Consider the following 26,088-nt stretch of genomic DNA (forward strand, 5'->3'; position numbering starts at 1 on the left):
TGATGTAGTCCTTTCTGTGAACTATAGAAAAACTCACGAAACCACCTTTTTTTAAAGGGTGTTTTGACGAAATCAATTTGTCTCGCACCTGCAAATTGTTAGTGCTAAAACTAGTTACACTTCCGCTAGCGATATAGAGTCTCAATTCCATAATAAATACAAGAAAAAGATACATATGTGTACGTTATTCTGTGGTTGCATTGAAAGCTATTTAATCCCTCAGGTTATACAGTTCAAAGTAAGCACAAACTCATCAGATTTCAGCGATGCAGATCATCCAAACTCCTGTACGTGCAGCCAAAAGGTCATTTTGGCTGCACTGACTTTCTGAGGCTCTTAAGGCACAGGGTTTCTACCTCTGCTCACACAGCTAAGCCATATTTTCCCATAGAAAAAATGTCTTAAGTGGGATGTCTGTGCTTTCTAGAGCATTACGTATGCACAGCCGTGTCCATCATTCCCCGGGGTTGTGCATGTGCAGGTCCCCACGCTGGTTCTGAAGAGTTTAATGGTCCTCCTGTGTGGGTGGTTGCACCTGTAGGAGTTGGTCAGTAAACCTTTACTATGTGAAGTTGCTGTTTTTCACAAAGCCAAACATTATCTGCGCTAAAATGTACAGCAAGTAGCTTTTCCCGGCTTCTGACAAAGCACAGTAACCAAATTAATTCCATACAGTATTTTGGATCATACCTGTTTTGGAGTATGAAGGATATCATATGCGGAGGTGGTAGAAACGATAGCTCTCTTGCTTCCTTTGCTGATTTGTAAGGAGAGGGACAAGCCTGAAACCAGTTGTACTCCCAGGTCTGTAATGGTTACACGGTCATCTAGAACTATCACTGTCTTCTCTGCCAAGATGGAATCGGAAAGAGGTGACAGAACCTTGAAACAGAAAGCAAATGCCTTGCGTGAAACAGCAATTAACTGTGTTGTACAACAAGACTAGACTCTGATTGGCATAACACTTCGGATTAATCTCAGCTTTGTCACATCCATCTATAAACTATAGTTGATGTTTTCTCCAAGACATAACACTCATGCGCTGCTAAATTACTTTATTTACAAAAATAATTTAATAAAACAACCAATCACTTCAAAATTGCAGCTTCATCTCAACAATGGAGTATTGATTAAATTAAATGGATTTGGTTTTGTTTAAAAAAAGTAATTTTTATGTAGTCTATAAAACCCGTGAATGCAGTATAGCACAAGACATAGTGGAAGACACTGATTAACGCTGAAACTCAATAAGGGAGTAAATAAGTGTACAAAACCTGGCTGATAGGAACTTGGCCTAATGCCTTTATAGGGACAGGGGACCTGAATGGAAAGTGAGATTTGCGAAAGGACTTCGAAAATCCCACGGGCTGTCTGCATTTTTCAATGCCAAAACAGTCCTGTCAGGTTGCTCTAAGCCCTCGTTTCTAACATGCTCGGAAGCAGCCAGCCATCTTTTTACCGATGCCAGAAACAGCTGGTGCAAGCCCGTAATATTTGAGGTGTGATTTGTCAAAACTAACATCAGACGCCTACATCAGGTACCTGCACGGGAGGTAACTGCCCTCTGCTCCTCCATGGTCACTGCAAAAAAGGGACATTTTAAGGGCAGAAATCCCTTGACCTCTGTGTGATGATTGTTTTAGGCTGCAAGGAGCAGAGCCCTAAAAGTACCTGTTTCTTTTTGTTGACTACAAAGGAAACTTAGTGTGACTGGAACATTATGGGTGCTTACAGTTAATAAGAGTCCCAAGGGTTGTACTCCTTTCTTTTGATTAAGAAATACGCATGAAGTTAGAGAGATAGGTGGTGAACATGAACACTCTGAAAGATTTCTGAAGATTATTTTTGTGTCCATTTTTTGTGAACATAAAGGGACTCATTTTTCAAAGATGTTGAAGCGTATGAAGATGCCTGTAGATCTTTGGTAAAATTTCCTATCAGGTGCATAAGGTCCCACTTAAATTAAAAGCTAGTGTGCGCATCATGTAACCTGGTTCACCGTTCAGACAATTTCACTATGTTGCTAGTCACATTAACATGGATAAATCCCTTCAGAAGTTTCACCTAAAGGTATTTTGTGCAAGTGACAAACAGTAAAAATGAAAACCCAGTCAAACTTCCTCTTATGTTTAGCATGCATTTTTTTTCCAGTTTTTTTTTTTTTTCTGAGAGCAATTAATTTTATAAGCTAACTAGCTCTTGTGCGCGTTTATCCAGAACTCCCTCTGTAGGGAAGGTGCCGATACGTCGTGTGCCGTACCTGGACCGTGGTGATGCCATGCTCACGACCAACCAGAACTCGTCCGTCTTGCAGCTTAGCGATCTTGGGTTCTTCTACCTTCATGAAATCAGTCACAAGGTCAGTGATGTCCAACTGCCACTCCGAGCCCAGCAGGTAGGTCAAGTGGCCTCCAAACTCGGAGGATTCGGCTACAAACTGCGTGAGGACTCGCACCATGGCGTGCTGGTACTGCAGGGTACAACCTCGTCCTTTCTTCTCATCGTCCTCTTCGTCCTCACTGTCACGGGTAGGCCTGTGAACAGACCCGGGTTTGTTACCTGCATTGCCGCTGCAGAGCCTCAGTTGCACGGCATTTTCAAATAGATTAATGTTAATCATCATTTGCTACTGCGTGAGGAATAGGAAACCAGATTCTGGTTGTGTAGGTTACTAAATCCGGGTGAGATGTTTGTGCGGCTTTTTTGTGCTGTGCAATTTAAAACCTATTGTCGCTTCTGTTAGTGAATTCTTTGTTTGAGTGGGACCTCACAGCAACTTGAAAATACGTCTGCAGTTGCTGAGAGTTCAGCGGAGCCACCGCTTGCTCACCGTGTCTCCAAGTGGCAGTCAGGTCTTCCAGAGGGCTAAGGAAAGCAGCGGGAAATATATCTATATCATATATAAGTGCTTCCCGTAAGCTTTATATAAAGCATCACAGCGATTCGTGCATGATAGCTGTGCTGTCACACCTCACAGAATTTTGTCTGGTTTAAAACGCAGCTTCCCATCAATTCTTCTTTTTGTTTCGCTATTGTTTATTCCTTGGGACAAATACATGGATTCTCTTATCTCTTTCAAGTCAGGTATTAAGCACTAGGTGGTCACACTTTTTTTACTCGTTATGCTCCCATGCTGTGGAATTCATTGCTCAGAAATCATTTGCCTTCCTCCTTTTCTTATTGAGCCTGAAGCCACTTCTATAACAAGGGTGCGAAATACAGGGTAAGCCTCTTATTTGTCACAGTATTTTGGGAAGTAGTTTCATGTTTACTGTGTTCCTTTATCTTTTCCTTTGAAATACCAGCTATGAAAAACTATTATAAAACAGAATTGCTTTTGTTACAAATTGTTGTATGACAAAGCTGGCAAACGGTAAGCTGAAAAAGTATATAAGACGAGCCCTTGTGCTCTTCAAAATGATAGAAAGTCCTGGTGTTACAGAATCTAATACACTGGAAATACATTTTCAATGCATCACTTGTTAGCTGAATATATATATTTGGCCTCAAGTAAATGGAATTTGGTACAGCCTCTTTGTTTTTGTGTATGTAAAACAACAGTGTCCATCATTACTCGCTGAATGAAACATCATTGAAAAACCACTGAATTGTTAAGAAAAAAACGGGATCCTAAAATAGGATTTACATTACACAAATAAATTAGTCTTGCATAATTAAACTAGCTGGGTATTTCAGGGAAATTTTCAGTAGTTCTCTCCTTCCCAAGTGTCACTATGAGCTGAAGCCAGTGAGCAAACCAGCCACAGGGAAAGTGCTGGAAGGGGGATGTTCTCAGAGCTTACGTGGCCCGTGCCTGGTTAGATTGCTTTGGGCTTTATAATGCTATAAAAGAGTTTATGAACTCCTTAATGTTCCCACCGCCAATTTATTCCTGTATTCTGACCCTCTTCAGCTCATCTAAACCATAACCCAGCTCTGAATAATCTCGGAGTTTGGGAAAACGAGGTCAGCTCTGAGATTTTGGGATCTGACCCTCTTTTAGCAATATAGACAGTATCAGTACCTCTGCAGAATAGGAGAAAAATGCGCAGAAGCTGTTCAGGCAAGAAGTACTTATGGGGTTTTGGGGAAAGAGCCACAGAACCAGTTGGAACCCATTTTCTTATGGGAAAAGAGCCACAGAACCAGTGTTCTGTGACTTGAAGAAAAACGTCCGCGGTTCAACATTCATGCTGCCATTTTTTACACAATTCTGTTTTCTGTTTCTGTTCCATAACCATATGTTTTACTCAGATCCAATGTTTTACTGTTATTCATGTTTATTTCTGCACTTATTTATTTCTCCTTTCACCATTTAAAACATTTAGACTACTGGACTGTTCAATAAGAAATACATTCAAAAGAACTTTGAAAAAAAGTACTTTTCAGCCCCAGTCCCTTACATCTCAGAAATGTGAGTTGTGGGAAGAACGACCAGAGATCCCGAGTGTTCAATGAGGGCACGGAGCGATCCTGGCTGCATTTCCAGCCCTCAGGCTGTACGGGCAGCCACTGCTACTGACCACAAAAAGATGATTCAAGTCCAACTCTTTCCTTGTGGTATCTCTAACAAACAAAGGTAAGGGCTTCATTTCCTTACGCAAACATTTATAGGTGTTTGTATCTGTATAATTCTCCTTAGAAATCCATGGTTTCTATCGCATGCTAACGTGGAATGTCAGAAAAGCATCCCTGAAGCATGGAATGGGCAAGGCACGTTCTTATGTCAGTGCAAAGTAAAAGGACAGGTGTTTGAATTTTCAATATGGGCTTTGCAAGCCTGCTTTACCAGGTACCAACTCCAGTTCTGTCTTTTTTAAAAACAGATTATATCAATTTCCACTTCAAAGCCACAAATCCATGATTCAGTTACTAAGTCAGAGCATTTCGGTGTTTTGTCTCCATGGGCCCAACAAAATGTTTGAGATCCACTGAATTGCATAGTTCCCTTTGGAGTCTTAAACTTCTTGTTACAGTGTTTTCAGTAGGCTTAAAATCCTTCATTAAGCAGTGAGCTCATTTTCTTTTTAAGGCCTGTCCTCATGAATATAAGCTATTGCTGCACATTGTATTTTTTTCCCCTTGGTCATCTCTAGGGTTAGCTCTGGATGTCTCTCAGAATCTTTCTTATCCTATTTCTTGCTGCTTGGCAGACTTGCTTGGAAGATGTTTTGCTTCTCTGGAATGAACCAAGGTTGCCAGAATTACATTTAATTTACATTTCACAGAGGGAAAGTCTTTGCCAGAGAGCTCAGTTAAAACAGCAGCCCTGTTACAAGGGTGCCTGCTAGCACTGATCTCATCAGTGATCTGTCAAGTTCAGATTATAGACACTGTCTGTGAGCAGTTTAAGCATGTCTCTTTTAATTTGCACCATTCTCAAATCAGGCATCAAGTTCTTGGGCCAGATGTAATTTTCTGTTAAAAAAAAAACCCTAAAGAAATCAGTTTTGCTGGGTTTGAATTTGAAATATTCATTAAAAAGTCATGTATTTAAAAAACATTTTAAAAACTGCTCTAATTGAAAAAAAAAATCTGCGTCAGATACGAAATACACGCCACTAGAAGTTGATTTAGTAGAAGCTACAAAAATAAGTTGCACATTGCTCCACTCACAGTTCAAGCTGAAATGCAATTTGGTACCTTCACAGACCTTGAAAATGCAGTCTGCCTGTTAACAAAACTCTTCGTGGCCTCATCTCCACAGGACATGAAAGTCAGTTAACTGAGTGAATTTACAGCGTGTTCAAGCTTTGTGTGGGTGTTGTTATTCACAAATGGAATGGTTTGAATCCAGTTTCACCTAACTTGCATTAAAGTATGGCTTTATTTCTGAGTGGCAGCACTCACACTGAGGTTTAACTAAAGCAGTTTATTATTTTCCTGCATTTAACTTAGGTTAGCTTTCCTGCTTTCGTCTCTAGTACTAGATAGGACCCAAGTAGAGCCCCCACCTCATTAACCATTAGTTCAACCAGCTGCCATTTATCAGCAGCATCATGTCTGGCTTAACTGTGGTTCGCAGGTTTATGCCACTCGGAGGTTTGCGGTCACGGTGACTCGGTAATGGCTTTGTCGGCTCTTGTCCAGTAAGGCCAGATGCTGATAAAAGTCCAGTAAACCATGTGCCTGACCCAGAGCAGACGCTGGAGTCACCCTCCCTGGGAGCCTCAGGAAAACAATGTGCTTATCCCAGCTGCACACATTTACTTAAATTAAATGTCCAGCTTGTTCTGTGAGATTTTAGCCACGCAATTCCTATTAATGCAAGTTGGAGCCACGCATCTCGTGTAAATGTACGTGCACAGAGCCGGTGCGGGAACTTCAGGCAGAAGGTAATTAATTTGCACATGCATGAGGAATAAAAATAAATGTTCTTGTTAGACTAGCAGAGTCAACCCGGACCTCTTCCACACTCTAATATTTGACTTCAATTTAAATATCCACCTTTTGTTTGCTGAGACTGTGGGCTCTTTTTGCAGCCGATCGCAGGAGTAGCTTCTGGAAGCCCATGCCAGTTGGAGGACCGTGTCCCACGCACTAGTCATGAGTTGATCCACAGTGTCCTCTGGAAAGGGAGGCTCTTCATAGCTGCAGCAGCACACGCCGTAGATCAGATTCTCCTCTGGATTATAATAAGGTTTGCCATATATTTACAGACCCATCTGGTAAATTGTATTAGTGCTCTTCATAAAGCGAAACTATTTTTTTTCCGGTTTGTGGCATAAAAGCAGCCTGGTTTTCCTTCTGTTCCTCCAGCAAGTTCCTGCTCTTACAGCAGCTCAGCCCAGGTGAAAACTGACACAGTTCAAACAGAGGTAGGCATGTGGCGTTTGTAAAATTTTGTAAAGACCCTGTCTTTTTTATTGCTTTGTGAAAATTATTCAATAAGTTAGGTAAGCAAACATGTCTGTAATCACATGTGGTTTACAGTTACAAACATGGCAGGGTTTATAGGCAGAAGCAATACATTTTATTAGATAACAAACATTGTTGGAAAGAACAGATGTGATTTGGGGCATATAAACACTTTTTCAGGTCTGAAATAGAAGCAGTTATATTCAGATGAAGAACAGCCATGCTGAGACAGTAGTTTCCGAAGCATTTCTTTTGTCAACAGCACCAATAAAAACATTAAAAAGATCATTGTAAAGCCAGTTATATTTTGCCATCTGGCTCAGCCCTTCAGTCAACTGAACCAGCACAGGCAGGCTGAGCGTGTGGGAGCCAGAGGAGATGAAGAATGTTTGGAGGTTACTGGACTGTCTCTGCACAATCCCTATGAGAAATGCTCAAAAATGTGACCTTCTGTTTATTGATGAATTACTTTATAGCAAAGTTTAGTTCTTGACGAGAAGACGAGAGTGGTGTGAAGGTACCAACCCTACTGGAGAATAGAAAGTTGTTTTGTCTGTGGTGAGGTGAGGAATGTGTGCTTCAGGTCACCATTTAAAAAATCATCATAAAAACTCCTGGGTGTTTAGGATACTGGGAAACATGTAGCTATGAAGGAGATGGGGGTACAAGCAAATTAAAAATTAAAGAGGAAAAAAAAAGGAAAAGGAAAAGCCACTAAGTCTCAGGTAAAACCCATTCAAATCTCAAAATAAAGGAAATGGAAAAACCTTACATACAAAGTAAATGTCAGAGTGAGCACAACTAATGCTAGTCCTAGACTGCCTATTGATTTAGAACACCCCCTAAAGTTAAAAAAAATCCACATGAATGTTCCATAAAACAAGAGAGAATCTGTTTCTCATTGAAACCTTTCCCGTTCACACGGGCCCAGACTGCTGACGCCAATGTCATAAACTACCGGCCGTGATTCGGGGGGGCGATGCCATGTCCGCACTTTCTTTTCCACCCTTCACGGAAAATGCCGCGTATGTGCCAGCAGTTCAGATGCGATGTGAGCAGCAGCAGCAGCCTCCATCACTTGCCCGCTTGAAAACAGAGCAGGCGCTCAGACTATTATCTTTATTTCAGCTGGCCAAATAAATCAGAACTAGACACCGGGGGGGTAAATTTGCAGCACTGTGTGTAATGGGTTTAAACTCGCAATGTCCACGACCGTTAACCACAGGTGAATGTCTAACTCACCGAGCTTGCTATTGAAAGTTTACACTTAAAATTAACACCAACGGCCTAATTCTGCAGCCATTCACTCAGCAAAATCCCCACTATTTCTAGTAGGAGCTGTACCTGAGGGGGTGTTAGAGCACTGGGCACGTTAGAGGCAGAAGAAGGTAAGTTAAGTGAAACTTAGAGCAGCGGCGTATGTTTATTCCCCACCCAGCACATCTCCTCCTGCCACAAATGGCAACTTTGCCTGTATCTCTGAAGCAAACACACCGATTTCTCTTGTGCCAGATGCTCATCACCTCTTCTGTCATAGCCAGAAAAAATGTCCCCAGAGCCAAGAGGTAGGTCATTCCCCTTCTTTGGAGTGCGTTATCTGAGTATCCTGTTGTGTCCTATTACCCTTAGTTTTAGGCCCTCGTGAAGTGTTAGATAATTCTACTCCGCTGCTGTCTGTTTGGGCTCCTTAGGCTCTTCAACAGCCGAGATGTTCTCCTAGCAAAGCCAGTGCTTCAGCTACAAGTGCCACAGTGTTTAGCGCTGCAGTTACTGCTGCCAGAAATGCTTTTTCCCTGTATTATAAATCTAAGCTCACATCAAGCCTTGTTCTCCAGTAGTATTTTTCAACCTAGCCTGAAATCCACCAATCTAACTGTATTCCTTGAAATCTTTAATCTTGCAGATTGTCCAAATGGTGGTTATTCTAGAATGGTTATTTTCAGTAAGGAATGATGGGAACAGAGCTCAAAACCATCCAAAGTCACAGAATCATAGAATGGTTTGGGCTGGAAAGAACCTTTAAAGATGATCTAGTCCAACCCCCCTGCCAGCGCCCAGGGACCTGACTCCTTCCCTGGCCCTGTTTTATTGTGCTGAATATCACACACACACACACACAGTGTTGCATACAGGGTGGGAGAGGTCCAGGTCCTTTTCCTCAGGTTTGCACATCAGAACGTATGATATGATTTCCTGAGATTGCGCGGAATCGATTAATGCTTCAGGCAAAGCCGCTGACTTTTAAAGTATATAGATCAGGATAAAACGTAGCCTACTGATAGAACTGTTGGCTGTTTTAGTGACGGTTAAAGACAGACTGTAAAGCTAATTTTAAACAGGAGAGCTTAGGTTCTAAGAAATACTCTAAAATTATGTTGTGTTCTAAAATCAGAGGCCAGGGGCGCGTACCTGGACTGCTCTGGTGCTGCAGACATACCTTTTATTGGAGGTGACGGGAATCCGCCAGCCCTTGATCTGGCTCAGCTCTGTATCCGAGATCTCTATCTGCAGCGGGAGCCGTGGAACCCAGACCGTCACTTCTAACTGGGTGGTAAAATGCTGGTAAGTGAAGTTAACAATAGTATCCACTTTGCTTTTCATTTCCTTGCCATTAACGAAGATGGAGTCACATCTGTCAGAAACCTTAAGGAAAAAAAAAGAAAAAAAAAAAAGATTAATTAGGAAATGAATAAAATGTTCCTGAGGAAGCAGGAGGAATGATACATCAGTCCAAAGACAACGCTGATAATGTGAGTCATGCATATTGTATTTTCAGTTTTCTAATTAGTAGCAAACAGTGATAAACAGACCCTCGGGAAACAGTTCTGCTTTCCTCAATGGATACTACTCAAACTACAAAAATAATTTAACGATGTTATATAACCTATGTGAATCTTTTATACTAGGCAAATTAAACTCTTCATGAATCAAACTCCATGTGCATCAAAGTTTATGTTTACAACTCGCTTAAAGAACCTGGAAAAAATGGGGCCATATGTTAGTAAGAAAAAGACTGACTCAGAATCATAAAACAGAATCTTTTCCTTTTTCCTTGAGCACTGTAATGCTCAAAGACAAAGATCCCCTTATGGCTCGTGAGCAGAAGTGCAGCAGAAGCAGTGATTTTTTAGAACTTCTCAGTAATTGTTTTAGCAAAATGTATTCATGGTTGCTTTGTGTCATAATAGGAAATTACTGCCAAAACTGGCACGTGGGCTCCATACAACTGATCTGCCCTCTTGGACTCAGGGATCCTTTGGCACAGAATCCAGGTCCTGAGCACGGATCCTGCCGACATAAAGAACAGGACGTAGCGACACGTTTGACCTGCATCCTGGAAAGACAGAACTCCTTCTTCGTAAGGTACACGTTTTTAATATCTTTATGAATATGTGTCTGTACACTTTCATATTATATACATACATCTGCAGACATTTAGATTAATGTAGAGCATGTTTATATGTATATACATGGATATACATGTATATATGTACATGTATATGTACATGTATTTGTATCTATATACAGGTTTTCATTCTGCTTTGAAGTGAGACAGGTGATGGGCTCCATCAGAGTCCATATACTGTGGTTTTAATGTTTTAAAACCGTAGCTTATGAGCTGTAGCTGTGTTACTGAAATGGACTTTGTTCTCTTGTCAGGACTGTTCTGTGTCACGCTGTATAATGCACTGGGACTCAGATCTGAAGGGATTCTGCCTAAGCCAGTGATTAAATTCTGGTTTAATGGTGTCACTGAGATAACTCAAGTAGACTTCAGTGGGGAATATGCTGAAACACAGGTTGGTTTTTGTTGGCAAACATACCTCAAATCTTTTCTGATATTAACAGGAATGAGGGGTTACTGAGCCTAGAAAAATTACAGAAAATGTGTAGCAGCCTCTTCTTCTTCTGTCAAAGGCAGTCCTCACATACAACTTTGAAATTAAGTTTTTCCTGCTTTAAATCTCAGAATAACAGTTTTTCTCTTGAAAAAACTAGCTATCTGATAAAGAGCTTAAAATGGACTCCAGGCTCAGCAGTACCACAAATGAGGTGAAGCATGCTCAGAATCTTTGTTTTCCCCTCATAATGTGTCACAAATGTCTCTGGAAGTTTAAGCATATTAATCAAGCCCGTTAATTGAATGAGCAGTTGAGATGCTAAATCATAAAGCCTACATCTAGGGAGTTTTGTGAGAATTAATACAAGACAGAAATAATTAAGAAAACTCAAAGAGGGAGGGATAAACATCAAGACGGGATCAAGGGAATAACTAACATCTGACATGACAGCAGCTATTATTTTAGACTCTCTTCTTGCTGCTTAAAATATTCTTGTCTTCTTGTCAGCAGGCAAGGAAGGTGCTAAATTAGGGAACCGAAAGATGGACTTTAATTGTAGCTGCAAAGATATCAGGCTAGGTTTACAAATTTCACAGAGTATACGTCTAGACAGAGCCATTCAGTCACTTATGTACTGACCAAGAGGTAAATATAAATCAGTGTCTATAACTATGCTATACAAGTTCACGCGGTGGCTTTGTGTAGAGTTCAGAACTCATGTTTCACGGAGTGTATCTTCCAGAAAATAATCCAGCCTTGATAAGAAAACTTGAAGAGAAACATTTGTTTTTTCAGCTCTCTGGAATTTGGGTTTGCTCCATTAGGTACAGGCGAACCAAAGAATTTAAAGGAAAATTAAATTTGTGAAAATTAAGTTTGTGGGGCAAGCTCGGACACAGCAGGGAGAGACAGGCTGAGTTACATTAGCAGGTGACGTAATGCGCAGATTTCTTTTGACCTGCTGATTCTGAGGGAACAAAGAGGGAAAACGCAGTTAAATCTCTCCTGCAAACACTACACAGAAGACACGGCAAGAACTCGGAATGCCACCCTCTCATCTAAAATGCACAGAGCAAACCTCTTTAAAACAGTCTATCACTGTCCATTGTGAACTGCCTGACAAAATCCGAACGTGCAATTCGAGCCGGTTTGCAACCAGGAGGGCAGGATGGCCAGCAATGTGCTCTGGTGTGCAGGTCAAGGGAGAGAGAGTTGCAATTAACCTCGCCGGGCTTTGAAGCAGGTGGTTGGCTCCAATCCTCACAAGTAATTGTAAAAAATCACAATTTGCCCTGCACAGCCTGTCACAGCCTTCTTGTTTTAGACTAATGCAGTACAAAAGTAGCTAGCGGTCCAAAAGAATAATTGGGAAACCATGTAATGTTCAGGTCAGCAAAGGTTTAGGCGCCCTTTGGGTGAACAGGTAAAACGGAGGGAACGTGAACTGACAAGAAAACAAATGCTGCGTGGTGCGGCTTTACATGCGGGTTTGATTCCAAAGCCTGTACTTTACCCTCAAAACTTGCGGGTCATTTTGTGAGGAGGCTGAATGAGGGAAAACTACTACCCGGAGGAATTAATTCTGGTTAATTCACTATGAAGCAACATTGACTGAGTGGATCTGGCTGCAGCCACCCAAGTCGTCTGCAAACAGGCACCCAGCGCTGGTCTGCGGGATCAGAGGCAGGAATGACCAGCAAACTGTGGACGTTTTTATACAAGGGCAGAGGAACAGCACACGGCGCCGCTCTGCGGTGGATGCGTAAGGGATGCGAGCACTCATTATGGTGGCCGGGGCTATAAAGAGAACAATCGCAACAAGATTTTAAAGTGAGTGGTTCCTAGAGTAAATGGCTTATTCTCATAATAACCCTAAAACTGTAATTTTGTGGTATTTCCTGAATGCCGCCTTTTGCACGTTTTCTGCAGCATTGTTCCTGGTATTGTCTTGTTTAGCCCATTAGGAAGGACTTGCTGAGCTACATCAAACCCTATGGTGCGTGTTTTTCTTCTGCCCCTTGCTCCTATTTATATGGCCACAGCATGGCCATACCAGTTTGTTTGTTGGGTTTTTTTCTTCTCTGGTTTGTATTATTTTGTGCTTTATTTTTAATATTGCTACTTGTTTGTGTTAGAAGCAGAGTCTGAAATTTCTTCCTCAGCCTGAGGAATCTGGCTTAGCGTTTGGGTAAGGGTTGAAGACAAAAAAAAAAAAGGATCATTTTTCTTCCTATCCTCTTCTTTCTCCCTCTTTCAAACAGCTACTTACCCCTGTGCCTTCCCTGGCTCCTCTCAGAGCAACTTTGAAACCTGTCCCTGCATTGTACAAATCAAAGCATTGTATATGGCTTGGTAGGCTTGACGACGCATTTATTTCAGCCTCTTCCATAAGCAGGGATTTTTTCTGTGCAGTTAATTCTGGCAATAGCTCTGCTCTCCCCTGCCCCAGCTAATTGTGTGTACTGGGGTCTGCAGATATTGTCTCCAAGCAATTTGAGGCAAATGGTAGATTAAGAATATAGAGAGTAAAGGATGGCAAATGACATGATGCCGAAATTGAAACTAATGAAAACAGAAGTTTTATTCCCTTCTAATTTTAGACATGTACAGAATAGTCTTGGAAGTGTCATTTTTTGAAACATTCTTCTCACGTTAATTTGTTTTTATTGGCAAATCAGTTCTCCAAGTACTGTTCTCTGGAATAACTGCTGTGGTTTCAGATGTAAGTGTTGGCTATAGGAACCCCTTGAGATATACTCTTAGGTTTGTTTCCTGCTTAGAAACGATAGCAAGAGTTTAAGCCAAGTGTTCCCCATGCAATGTTCGATATGTGTTTGCTTTTTGTCTTAGCAGTGAATAACAATGTTACACAGAAACAGTATGCAAACAGCATTATTCAATGCAGTCCAATAGCTATACTTACAGATAAGTATATATTTTTTTTTCTCCCCCTACTACCAGCTTTCACTGGAGAAAATGTAAAAACTTAAATATGTCAAGATGAACCTGAAGCATTTGTAACGCGCTTTATCTTACGTAGTCTTAAATTGCAGCATCTACTGACAAGAAAACCATGTCCTCCTGCACTGAAACAAGAGGTATCCCTTACCTTGGTGTTTGGGGAAATTTGGAATGGGGCAGGAAAGTCTGTTCGGCCCCTGCAGCACTGGGTATCCTGTAACAACAGGCCAGTCACATCATTTGCCAGCAAGAACATTTCTGTGGTTGCGTTATTTTTCAGATACACCTGCTCTTTTTTTTTTAATTACCCAAAGTCTTGATCTTACAACTGCTGAAATCAATCCAGCTGAATTAAGTGGAGGATGATCAAGCATCAAAGGCCAGAGTTCCAGAGATTAGCAGGCATTTAACCAGGTAGGTGGAGATCTCTAAAACCACACAAGTGACTCCACTGGGAAATTCAGGCCATTTTGAAATTACCGTTTTGTAATGGCCATTCTACCCAGTTTTATTGTTCTAAAAGACCAAGGTGGGGGATTCAAAACTCATGTCTGGACTTCAAGTTTCTCTCATTAGAGACAGAAGCGCAATCTGACAACCACTTGCTTTCAAAGTGAGGAGTCGGTAGAAGCACAAGTGCTTCAGCACTCAGCCCAGACCCGCTTCAAGGTCCTTCCTAAGAACAATCCCCACGGCTGCACCGAGCCGCACAGAGAACGTTACAGATACAGATAATAACAATATCTGTAACTGTGTTTGCCAGACTGGGCCGATTCTGAAGACTACTTATGGCAGCGGTGCAAAATACAAACTGTCACTTATACTCGGGTATGAAATGCAATGATGAGTTAGAAGCAAGATTGAAAGGAAAACCCTTTGTCCAGGAAAGCAAAGATTTGGAAAACCAGATAATAAACTGAAGTGCTGTGTGTTCAAGAGACCAGAAAAACATGATGGCCTGAATGATCGGCTGGTGGAGGGGATATCAGTGACAAAGATGCACAGAGCTCCACGGTGACAATATGAGACCACTTTAATAGCAGCTCAGCAGCAATTAGCACTATAGAGTTAGTGATACCCTATTGTTTTATTGAAGAAGCCTCTGCTCATTTTCTCTGTAGATGTCACTATTTAACGGTGCTGATGAAGAGAAGCAGGATATTGGGGGAGGAGGGAGATGAGACGAGGTATAGCTTGTAATGATGTGAATGGGTATTTGAAGTTTTGGAGTGGTTTTTTTTACCTTTTAACCCCTATTGAAATGCACTGAAGTAGAGGGAAGGACAGCATGGAAGACATTAACATTTTGGTTTAACAATAGAGACAATTGCTGTGGCTTAGAAAAGGTGCAATGATCCATGAATGTACAATGACAATTTAAAAACCTGCTGTACTGAATGAAGTGTGCACTATTCAAAAACTGTTGATCTATGCAAAACTATTAAACACCACATGAGATCTGCCAGGATTTCGGTCCCAGGTGCAGAGCAGCTGCTCTCATTCACTTTCCGGCGCACCACGCAGGGGCGTTCCTGCTGGAGATGAGAAGTTTGGCGGGTGCACAGGTTGAAAGGAGAGGACCAAAGAAGGTGGATGTGCTTCCAGACTCAGCCTGCTGCTCAGCCTGACTTAATCCAGGCTCGGTAATAACTGCTGCGCATCCCCGGCGGTGGTGCAGCTGCTCGGAAGGGCAGATGCTCTGGCGTTTCATTCTTATTGATTACGTGAAGACGGAAAGTGATGGGGGGCAGCTAATAGCAGCATGTGGTGGCTGCCAAAATGTTTTCTGCTCCCTGTACCAAGTTCCTTTACTAATCAGCCGAGCTTTTAATTGCACTTTTTCTACAAAAATCAAGCTGAGGAATTCTGTTGGAATTAAAAGTTACTGGTTCTGCTCTCCCCACTATTTATCATCACTACACGCAGATGAAGAAAAAGATCATCTTCATTAGGTCAAATCAACGGGCACATTAAGATGCTGGTGTCTTTGAAGAGAAAGCCTTTGTTCACAGTACCTGGAATAGACAGTTGGTCCAACAGGAATGTCAGCTCCCCTGGACAAGAAGAAATGATGCTTGCTAGCAATAACTAAAAGATCGTGATGGCTGTGTTGCTGTTGGTCTTAGCACCGGCACTTCTACAGTTGGTTGGGAAACGAGTGGGAAGGATAACTGGTGGGGGATACGGCATGCCTTGTTTAGGTTTGATCCAACACTCGTTTAAGTAAATGAGAGACTTTCTCCTGATTCACTGGCCTCGGACCAGGAGTTTTAAAGGATGTGGGGACTTCACTGTCTATTGTAATGCAATGACAGCCAACTGTGACACAAGCTTGGAATAGGGAGATTTTTTAGGCAGTGGGTTTTTTTCCACAGACTGAAGTTCTTTGGTATATCATACTTCAAGTCGTTTGGACAAACTGCAATTATCTCTTGACAGAGCAGCAGTTCCACTGCCAGGATGCAGAAGAGCAGGTGCACATGAAACTTATCTCATGTGGTTCAAGCTAATTTAAATCTCAGCAGTTTGTGTTTGGGGGAAGAAGCTTCAGGAACACTCTTTTTTTCATTCAACCATTACTTTCGCTGACAACACGGACACATGGACTGGAGCTCAGGGCAGGATCTCCTGCTTCCTTGTCCATTTGTGATGGAAACATTCTTGCTCTATGAGTTTTGGTTGGTTTTAGGCAATCTGGTATGCAGGCCAGCGTGGCTTCTACTCGCCTTGTCACCATGGTGCAGTAGCTCTCCCGGGCTGACATCCTTCCCAGACAGGCAGGCTTATCTCTAGACGTACATCTTCATTCTTTGCTCTGAGATAAAGGATCTCTCACCAGCACAAATTCTAAGCATGTCCTTCTCTGAGGTGGCTTTTGCTCAAGTATTTGATCCTTAAGCTTCTGAAGATTAGGCATTACCAACACTTGTTAGTTTAAGTAAAATATCCACACGCTTCATACCCATCAGCCGGTATCCCAGAGGGGCTTAAGACTTGTTTACCTGGTGAAACCCCAGCATATGGTGCCAGCTCTTTCTTGTACCAATGCTAATTGCAACCACTGAACCTGCTCTGGAGAGAGTGTTAATTAGGTGAGACTAACACATATGGTTGAGCTGAGGTGTTGGCTTTTTTTCTCTTTTTTTCTTATTTCCCCCATTTGAATTACACAAATGAGGCTACAGGCTGACAGAATAATTTACACATCATTGAGAAAAATAAGAGAGGGAAATATTCAGGCAGATGTAACATACTTCAGTCCCACTGAAGTTCTTTGTAAAGTGATAAGCTTTAGAAGTAATCTTCTGTGTGCTAAGTAAACTCAGTGTTCATGATTCATGGCTCTAATCCCTGTGACTGAAATTTAAGATCTAAGGCTCCATGAAATTAAAAGAAAAAGAAACAATTACATGCGTATTCATTCAATTTCATGTGTTGCGTATCCTTCAGTATTTCCAGTGAGATTTTAACGGGAAATAGAGGTTTCTGAAGAATGTGTACTTCAAAACCAAAACCCAGCAGGTCAGTTGTAACTGCTGAAGTTGACCAGCTCTTCTGTGCCTGATGGCCTCTCAAGGTTCCTGGAGAAGACAACCCACCTCCAGATTTCCTCATCTCCTCCAGTATTTCACAGATGCTACAAGACGGTGTGAAAAAGCTCAAGGACACAAAGCGTGTCCAGCCCTCGTGTAGGACACCGGCCCCTTGGCCCTCCCCAGCCACACAGCGAGCAGGAGGATGCTCAACTGCTCACCTCACTGCAGGACAACTGCACCCCTTCCCATGAATGTAATTTCAATATATGGCAACTACAACAGCACCGTAAAGCCACAAATCCTGAAGAAGACTAGCCAGCCAAGTAGTAAAGCTTGTGAGCTTAACGTAGTATTCAGAGTAATGTGTTAAGTCATGAATGTTGGCTACACCGATCTAGCTTTTAATCCTGTCCCAGTAATGAAAGAATACACCATCCTTATCCCAAAGGATAAACAGAAAACAAACACCTCCCCCCCGCCAAAACACAACAACAAAACAAAAACCACCAAAGACTCCTAAATATACAGCAGTACACTTTTGTAAGGAAAACTCTGGTCCTATGCCTAGATAATAACACGCTGACATCCATAAGTCTTCCCAGCTAGTTTTTAGTCTCTGAGCAACAAATAATTCATTAATTAGTAAAAAAGGGAAAAGTGACATTCAGACAGCAAACACAGCCAACAAAAACAGCCCTCAAACTGCATTCATTCAGCCAAGGGCTTCAATAAAATTATTTGGAGAGAACATCAAGAGCCTTTACCTTAAAAGATTACCTTCCTTCTCTGGTCTTATAAGGCTGGACTATATGAGACTTTTATTCATCTAATATATGATGATGCAGAATATCAGCATTAGGAAAGACACCCTATTCAGTAAATGGAAAAAGCCAAGCACCACAGATGGCTGTAATTCAAAGAACTGACACTAGTTATACACCAAGATGGTACAAGTCCCTCGCATATACAAGACAGCCAAACAATTTCTAGACGTCACCACATCACGCATCCTATTGCACTGCATGCACTACAGTCCTGCTAATGCTTCTAATTTTAGCACCACACTCAAAATATTTGGTGCTTTCTAAGAAGAAGTTCCCATTCCTGGACTCACATTAGTCTGTGAAAAACTAAACTTAATTTTTCAAATGTACCTACCTGTAGTAGGTACTACGAACCACTTAAAAATGTGAACTCCCTAAAGGCTGAAGATACAGATAAGGCCCCCCAAAGTATTTTGAACCTGAGGGAGAGTCTGTGTCTGTACTGTAAAAACAGTATTGTAACTACAATATCCCTACATATTGTGCATAGCTAAAAGCACTTTTAAAAATGATGGCAGTACTGTAACAATACCGGGGCTTTATCCACAGCACAAGGAAGAGAAAAAATGTTCACTGGCTGCAGAGGAGGAGATGGTGAAGGGAAAAGGGAGTCCTGCTCTTTCCCATCACCTCCGTTTGTGTCCCGGTTCCTATGTGAGCACTGGCTCTGGGAGCTTCACCTGGGCTGTCCTGTGTCACCGCCGTGGTGTCACCGCCGTGGTGTCACTGCTGTGATGAGTGTCACCGCCATAGTGAGTGCCACCGCCATGGTGTCACCGCCGTGGTGTCACCGCCGTGGAGTCACCGCCGTGGTGTCACTGCCGTGGTGAGTGTCACCACTGTGGTGTCACCGTCGTGGTGTCACTGCCGTGGTATCACCGCCGTGGTGAGTGTCACCACTGTGGTGTCACCGCCGTGGTGTCACCGCCGTGGTGTCACCGCCGTGGTGTCACCGCCATGGCGAGTGCCCGCTGAGCTGTGCTCCCGCGGACGGGCGCTTGCTCAGATGTGCTTGGGCAGTCATGGAGGGAAACGGAGGGAGGGCCTTTAGGATGAATGCACTGGAAAGAAAAAAAAATCTCAGCATTTCAAAAATACAGCCAGATTTCCATTCAAGTGTACAGTCTTGGGGTTCTTGAAATTGTCTGGAAGTGACTGAATGACACAGCAGATCTTTTCCAAGAAAATATTTAATCTCTCTTTAATGTCAGAATGACACACTCATGAGACTTCGCTTAACTCCTTACTGCAAAGTGCTGGATAAGCTTTTGTATATAACCAGCTCTGAGGCTGTGCTGAAGATGGCATGCTTCAGTTGTGACAGCCTCAACTGAGAAGACACTTAAATTCTGCGTATAAATTCAAAGGAATTACTATACCATACACACATAAAGCAGCTGCACCTCAGTCAGATGGAATATCTTTAAAATGGGCTCCTATATAACCCCCTGTTCTGACGGCTCTGCACCTACAAATCCTCCTACTCCTCGCGACGGTTTCTTGCCAGACCAGGGGAGCAGAAATCCAAGGCTGCAGCCCTAAGGATGACCAGAGGCTGCAAAACGTGTAACAGACCACAGAGTTTTCTCTTCTGAGGAGAATTTGTTAAAACCTGCTAATCGCAGTGAGAACAAATGTCAAAATGCTTACATGTTGGATGACACAAAATTTACCTTTTTCCACAGAGCTCTTCAGAAACCATGACCTATCAAAATCAATAGTTTTCTCTTGACTTTAACTTAAAGGCAGAGATTGAGTTATCAGAAAAATCAGTGTCGATGTACCTGACTCCTCCATTGCTCTCTTCAGGGCATCATTGTTGCTCCAAAGCCCATATGACCTGGGCGGACTGAGCTGCTTTTTACACAAAATGAGACCCTGTTAAAATCCAGCGACAAATGAATGGTTTTTTCCTGTCTGTCAGTCTTTCTCCCATCTCCAGCCACAGCGCATGGACTTGCATGAACTCTATCTAAATGCCAAGACAGATCTGTAAAGCTCTTCAGTTCCCCCATTGAATCAGGGCAAAAAAATAACCATTCCAACTCATGCATGAAAGAGAAGTGACAAACCGCGGAGTGCTGCCATAAGTTTTCTGTTGTACTTTTGGACTTTTCTCTTTTGGTTTGTTTTTTAGCATCTTCCCTTAGGGCTGTGTAGACACAGAAAAACAAGCCACAGTCAAAGAACGCAAAAACCATGGGAACAAAACAAAAAAGGTTTCTTTCTTTTTCTAAAGTTAGACCAATTCACTTCATCCCAAGACATGTATATATAAAAGCTACGTACAACATAAAAGTATATCCCAAACCCTGGAATCACAGAAAACAGATTAATCCTCTCTTACCAGCAGTTATGATTTCTCTTTCCTGACCAGAAATCCTAAAGGTGCGTTATGGCCTTAAAGAGAAATATATTCAATCAGCAGCATCAACACAAGATGAACAAACCAGAAGAGGTTGCTTGTTTTGAGCATTTGTGTTTCTTTCTGTTTCTTTAATGATGCAACCTTTGCCTAATCACCCAGACGTATTCCCTAAAAACCTCTGGTATGGGCCTCAGGAACTCTGGGTTCGTTCGAAGCCTCTGTCATCGATCCGGCATAGAAGGATCCTGCTCTTGTTACACACGTAGCACTACCGAGTGCATGAGGATCTAGACAATGTAAAAAAAAGGCAATAATTCCAGATTGCATCTGAAAAGGAAGCTATGTCCTTAAAAATGGTGCTTTGTTAAAATTCTCTAGAAAAAGGGATAGGGAAAGACTGTGCTAGAAGTCCGTAGAAGAAGAGACAGAGAAAGCGAAATGGAAAGAAACCAGGTAATGCGAATACAAAGCGGCTGACAGCACTGGCAAATGCGCCCGACTGAGCTGTACATTAGCTGGCCTGGGTTTGGGTAAAACATATTACAGTTTTTCATGTATTGCCATGTATTACAGGCTCTGTTCAGTTAGCCCAAGCTGCGTTCTTTCCTATAGCTGTGGCCCCAGTGAGTTAGTTTGCAGTTAGCAGAGATTTGAGGTGAATTGTGGCCGCAGTGCTGGTCCCAGCCTGGCTGACTCCGGGATGTCATTAGATGAGCGACCCCAGAGGCGCAGTCCAGATGTGAGGGATTCCCTGCACAAATGTGGAAGCTACTTTCACATGAAATTCAACGTTGTTATCTTACTTTCATCTCCTAGCTTGCCATAGCTACAAGAACCAAGTTAATGTGAAGCACAGATTTCATTTTTTTAATTAATGCATAATTTTTCTTTTGTACTATTGTTCTCTGGAGACACTTCCTTCCCCGTTCATACAAATTAAACAAAGACTATGTGATCCAGACCTATGATTGCCACATTTCTGCCCAAGCAGAACACAAATCCTGTCCAACTAATATTGTATCCCAGGCATCTCTACCACAGGGTAACAGGTGCTCTGTTTTGGTTTTATACTCTGTGAAAATCAGCACTGAAGGCTTTCTGGATGATTTTGCCTTTATTTTCTTTAAGAAATTCATGTTCTCTCTCTTCAGTGATCTTTGGAGTTTTCTTAATACTGGCTGACATCACATGGATTTTTTTTTTTACAGTGTTTGTGCTGCACATGCACTTCGGACTCTGTGATAGCAAACCTGTCATCTCCTCCTCTGTGGCTTCATTTCCAATTTCATCCTGAAATCTTCAAGTATTTTCTTGCATTGATCTCCTACTTCTGTGGCAAAGGAGGGCTTAGTGAAGTTTTGTCTGGGATTTTAACTACACCCGCTGCCAATAACCATACACTTTTTTCTGTCCATTCACCTTATTCACTAATAGATTTTATATTCTTCCCTTTCAGCTGTTTCCTTCAGCTGCTTTTTTTTTCAGCTCTTCTTTCATTTTTTGTCCAAGAGAGTCTTTCCATCAAAATCACTTTGGCCAGTGTGGCAGGTACCAGGGAGGATCATACGACCAGTTTATTTTCTGTATGCTAAAGGATAACACAAAAAAAAAAAAGGACACAAGGGTTCTAGGGGAATTATTCTACAAAGATTTTATTCAAACTAGAATAACCAAACCACACTTCTGGTTCCCTGTGCTGCTGTCTAGAGAACGCACTCGCGCTGTGGGGTTTGCTGTCGCACACTTTGCAGCACCCGAACGGCACCGCCAGAGGCTTCAGAAGCCGTGGAAAAGGTTTGGTACAAAGGGTCTCTTTCTCTTGCTTTTCAGGATACCTTATATTTCTGTTCCTTGGTTCTTGTCTTGTCTTTCAGTCTCATCCTAGCCTTCTTTATTTAGAATCACCTTCATTTTCAAGTACCTCAGGCTTTTCCCTGAGCTTGCTGCAGTATTTCTGAATTCCCAGTGACAGACAGAAAAAATAATTATTTGGAAGACAGGCAACGGCAGCCACCTTCAAAATCTCTTCAGTCTCACTGAAAAGGATCCCTTCCCATCCTGACCCACGGACACTCGCACAATGCCAACAACCTTCTCAGAGCAGCCACGCTCCTGTACCAAACCATCTGTGTATTCTTCGAATGGGCCAATGCTGGAGGCATTTGCTTACAAGAATTAAGAAGATCGAAGTTGGCAATAATACATTTTTCCTCAGCAAAATCAGTTACACAAGATGAAAATATCAATAATAACATAAGGCGATCAAACAAGCCACATTGTCAAGTTTGCTAAGAACAGAAGGTCTTAGCAAATGGCTGTCTACTAGACTTAGACAACCATACTCACCAACAACATTGCAACAAAACAAACAAGCTCTATCTGCAATAGTTACAGTTTCATGGTATCCACAGAGGATACTGGGAAGCATCCATCCGCTGTTGGTATTTGCTTTGTTAAACAAATAGCACAAACAAGAAGCCTCGCAGCGTCTCGGCTCCGCACTGTAACGGTGCTGGCTGGATCTTCCCCATCTCGCCACGGCTAAGTGCAGTTATTTAGGATGCAGCTGCACACTAGTGGTTATATTGCATAAAGAGACCTGGGCAGGAGGAGGGTGGCCGAGGAGACACGACCCGGCAATCTGCTCGCAGAAAAATACACAATACAGCCCTGCATCACAGCCACTGTTTCCCTTCTACCCTTTATTTGCTTCAGCGTTATTTTGTCCTCGCCTACAGAGCTCAGGTCCTGATCTTCACTCAGTAGTTTTGCAAATATTTGCTTGGCATTTAAAGTGCACAAAATGTGCTTAAAAGCGCAGCAATGGAGGATTCACTCCAAGGAGGGATTTTCTCATTTTACACGGATAATCACTCATGCTAAACTCACCACAGGTTGGACAAATCTAAAAGGCTACAGCTCCTGCGTGGCAGGGACTATTTAAGTCTGCAGTTTTCCAGTATTGGCGTATTGAAATCTTTTATTTGTGGGGTGGCAATAAAAGACGTGGAGAGAAAATCTCCCCTGGCAACATGTATTCTTGAAAGGCCCTTTCAAAGCAAACATTCCAGCAGTGCGAAATACTTCAGCTCGCCGTGTTCCCCTCTTCTCCTTCCTTCCCTCCCTCCTATTCCCAGTACCAGAATAATAAATTTCTTTGTGCCCCATCGTATGAAACCATTTCACATCACCTTCATGCACTTTGCTGGGGAAGACCTCATAATCAAAGGTTATATTCTTTCACACACCGCTATCAGTACTTTATGTTTCTCTGCAGCCAAGTGTTATCAGCTGGCCATATAGCATTCAGTTTGGGGAAAAAAATAGTCATTGTATTCCGAAATACTGATTGCATCAAATGGCAACTAGATTGGAAGACAGTAATCATGCTGGGCTAGGCGATTAAAAACTCACTTGGAAAATTGGAGCTTGCTGAGCCTCTATAGAAAGAAATGAATTAAGAAGGAAAACAATAAGTAAGGGCATGCATTAATTTTGCTCTGCAGCAAATGTAATGTTGAGTGTAAGAGATCTAAGCAAGGCCTGTGTGTCTTAAGGATTTTCTCTTACATTTTTTAGAAGAAAACCCGAGAGCCGTTTGCAAGGGGCTGCAAATTAAATGCAAATAGTAATCGCAGAAGCAGCAATTGGAAAACAGCAAATAAATAAAGCGTATAAATAGGAGATAGCATTTCCTGCTAGGAACTTATAATTTCTGACAATGCAGCTCAAACAAAGAACTGCCTCTTGCTGGCAGCCCTGCTGGGCAATCTCCAGTCCCTGGGTAATGTCGTTCCCCTCCTCACTGCGCTGGGGATTTGTACAAGTAACTCAGTAAAGGATTTCCTCCCAGAATGTCTATATTGTACCAAGCCCTGCGTAACTGCTGCTCAGCGCTGAGACCCGTGGGGCAGGCGCTGTGTCCACATCACTTTTATGTGGGGTCGAGTACATTGTCAGCACTCCGCAAATAATAAACAGATGCAACTCAAATAAGTACTCGAATCTTCTTCAATTAAGTATACATGCATTTTACAGCTTTTTTTGGCACTTGCAAGAGTTCATGTATCCCTGCTCGTTATTGCCCTATTTATTACAGTACATCCTTTTCTCTGGCTCATGACAGGTTTTGGGTCCAGGCTCCTGCTTAAGGGCGGTTTTATTCTCCAGCCCAGGGCAGGACTGTGTTGCTCAGCCCGGAGCCCTCTAGCAGGAGCAGCCTGGAATTCTCTTTGAAGGAGCTGCAGAGTTCATCAGCTGCTGACTACACGCTGCTAAAATGTATTTTTACAGTGTTGGAAGGCCATACCCTGCAATGCTTCTCACACGAGCAGTCCTCGCTCTCACTCCCTAAATGGGCCTATTTGCACAATTATTACGGGAGCAAAAACAGAATAGGAACGAGCACTAGAATATCTGTAATGTATATCACACAGGGATACATACATCTCTATATAGCATAGATCTGTCTGACTTTGCCATCTTTGCAGCATTACTCATCGCTGGTCGGACGATACCTGCAAGCTCTGGCTTTTCCCTGTTTTGAGCGGGTGAACCAAAGCAGAGCACTTCACGTCGAAAAGTGCCGGTTGTGTTTAGGAAACCTGCCTCCCACGGAGCCAAACCATGAGAAGGGCATATATATGCACCCCCCTGCATACCCCTATTAATTTCTATAAATATATGTGTCTGTATATATGTATTGCACCAGTATTTTATTGCCTCACGGTTTGCTGAGGGAATCTGGTTTTGTATCACGTGTGCTTTTGAATCTAAAACCGCCATGCTTTTTAAACAAAAGCAAGTCTTTGCCATACATTTGCGAAAAGATCTGTAGCAAATAGAAAATAAAAGTGTTGGCCAGCTGTGTAGAAGGGAAGCACCGAGGTGACTGAAGTTCCAGGACAAGGACTCTGGGAGACGGTGTTATCGGTGCCAATGCCGGTAGCCAAATGGCCACTGAGTATTTTAACAGAAACACACAAGGAATACGTTTGTTTGTTCTAGAATCGCGGAGCATTCCCACTGCTTTTCCTCAGGAGACATTCCTCAAAGGAGTAAAATTAAACAACGTAATGTTAGCAAAACAGTGATTCATTTTCACGCTGAATTCAGTGGAAAGCTGCTTAACTCCCCAGCCAAACATCACAGAATTTCAAATCTGCCTCACTGAGGAGCTGTAAAATGTAGAGGTGATGGATTTAGTTTCTATTTCCTATTGAACAAATGCAGACTTTAGAGTTTTAATCACTGCTTCACTTTTTTAAAGATACACCTGGCCCATGCTCCAGCAGCCTGACTGGACTCACAAAAGCAACTCGTTGCCTCTCTAGCAATTGGAGGAAGACTTTGACGTGAGAGGGAGTGTTTCAGTGCAGTGACATCAGTTTAAACCAGACCTTAAGAATCCACAACACAAACCAAAATGCTAAATCCTGCCACTTTTTTCAACCCCAGAGCCACCGTTGCCACTGAACCCGACAGGCACTCTCACTCGAGTGTGTAACACAGCTGCAAGAAAAGCATCTTCCATTCCCTGTACTTCACACACATGGCACAAGAAACAGCATTTATGGCTTCACTTTGTTCTTTCATCCTTATTTAATGAGTTATCCAACTCATTATTTTTTTTCTTTAAGGCTGGATTTTCTCCATTCCCCTCAAAATCCCAGATATACCCAATCCCGATGTACAACGGT

General features: G+C 42.3%; 1 protein-coding gene across 1 annotated transcript in view; it reads right to left on the bottom strand.

The window, feature by feature from the left end:
* Window positions 1-26,088, bottom strand: part of TMEM132B (transmembrane protein 132B) — a 229,698-nt gene that overhangs the window by 1,734 nt on the left and 201,876 nt on the right. Inside the window, exons 6-8 of the mRNA XM_065646435.1 lie at window positions 9,296-9,501; window positions 2,261-2,534; window positions 691-882 (exon numbers count right to left, since the gene is read on the bottom strand). Of these exons, the coding sequence (XP_065502507.1) occupies window positions 691-882; window positions 2,261-2,534; window positions 9,296-9,501 (672 nt within the window). The remainder of the gene's footprint in view (window positions 1-690; window positions 883-2,260; window positions 2,535-9,295; window positions 9,502-26,088) is intronic.

This window comes from Caloenas nicobarica, chromosome 16, assembly GCF_036013445.1.
Source record: "Caloenas nicobarica isolate bCalNic1 chromosome 16, bCalNic1.hap1, whole genome shotgun sequence".
NCBI lineage: Eukaryota > Metazoa > Chordata > Aves > Columbiformes > Columbidae > Caloenas > Caloenas nicobarica.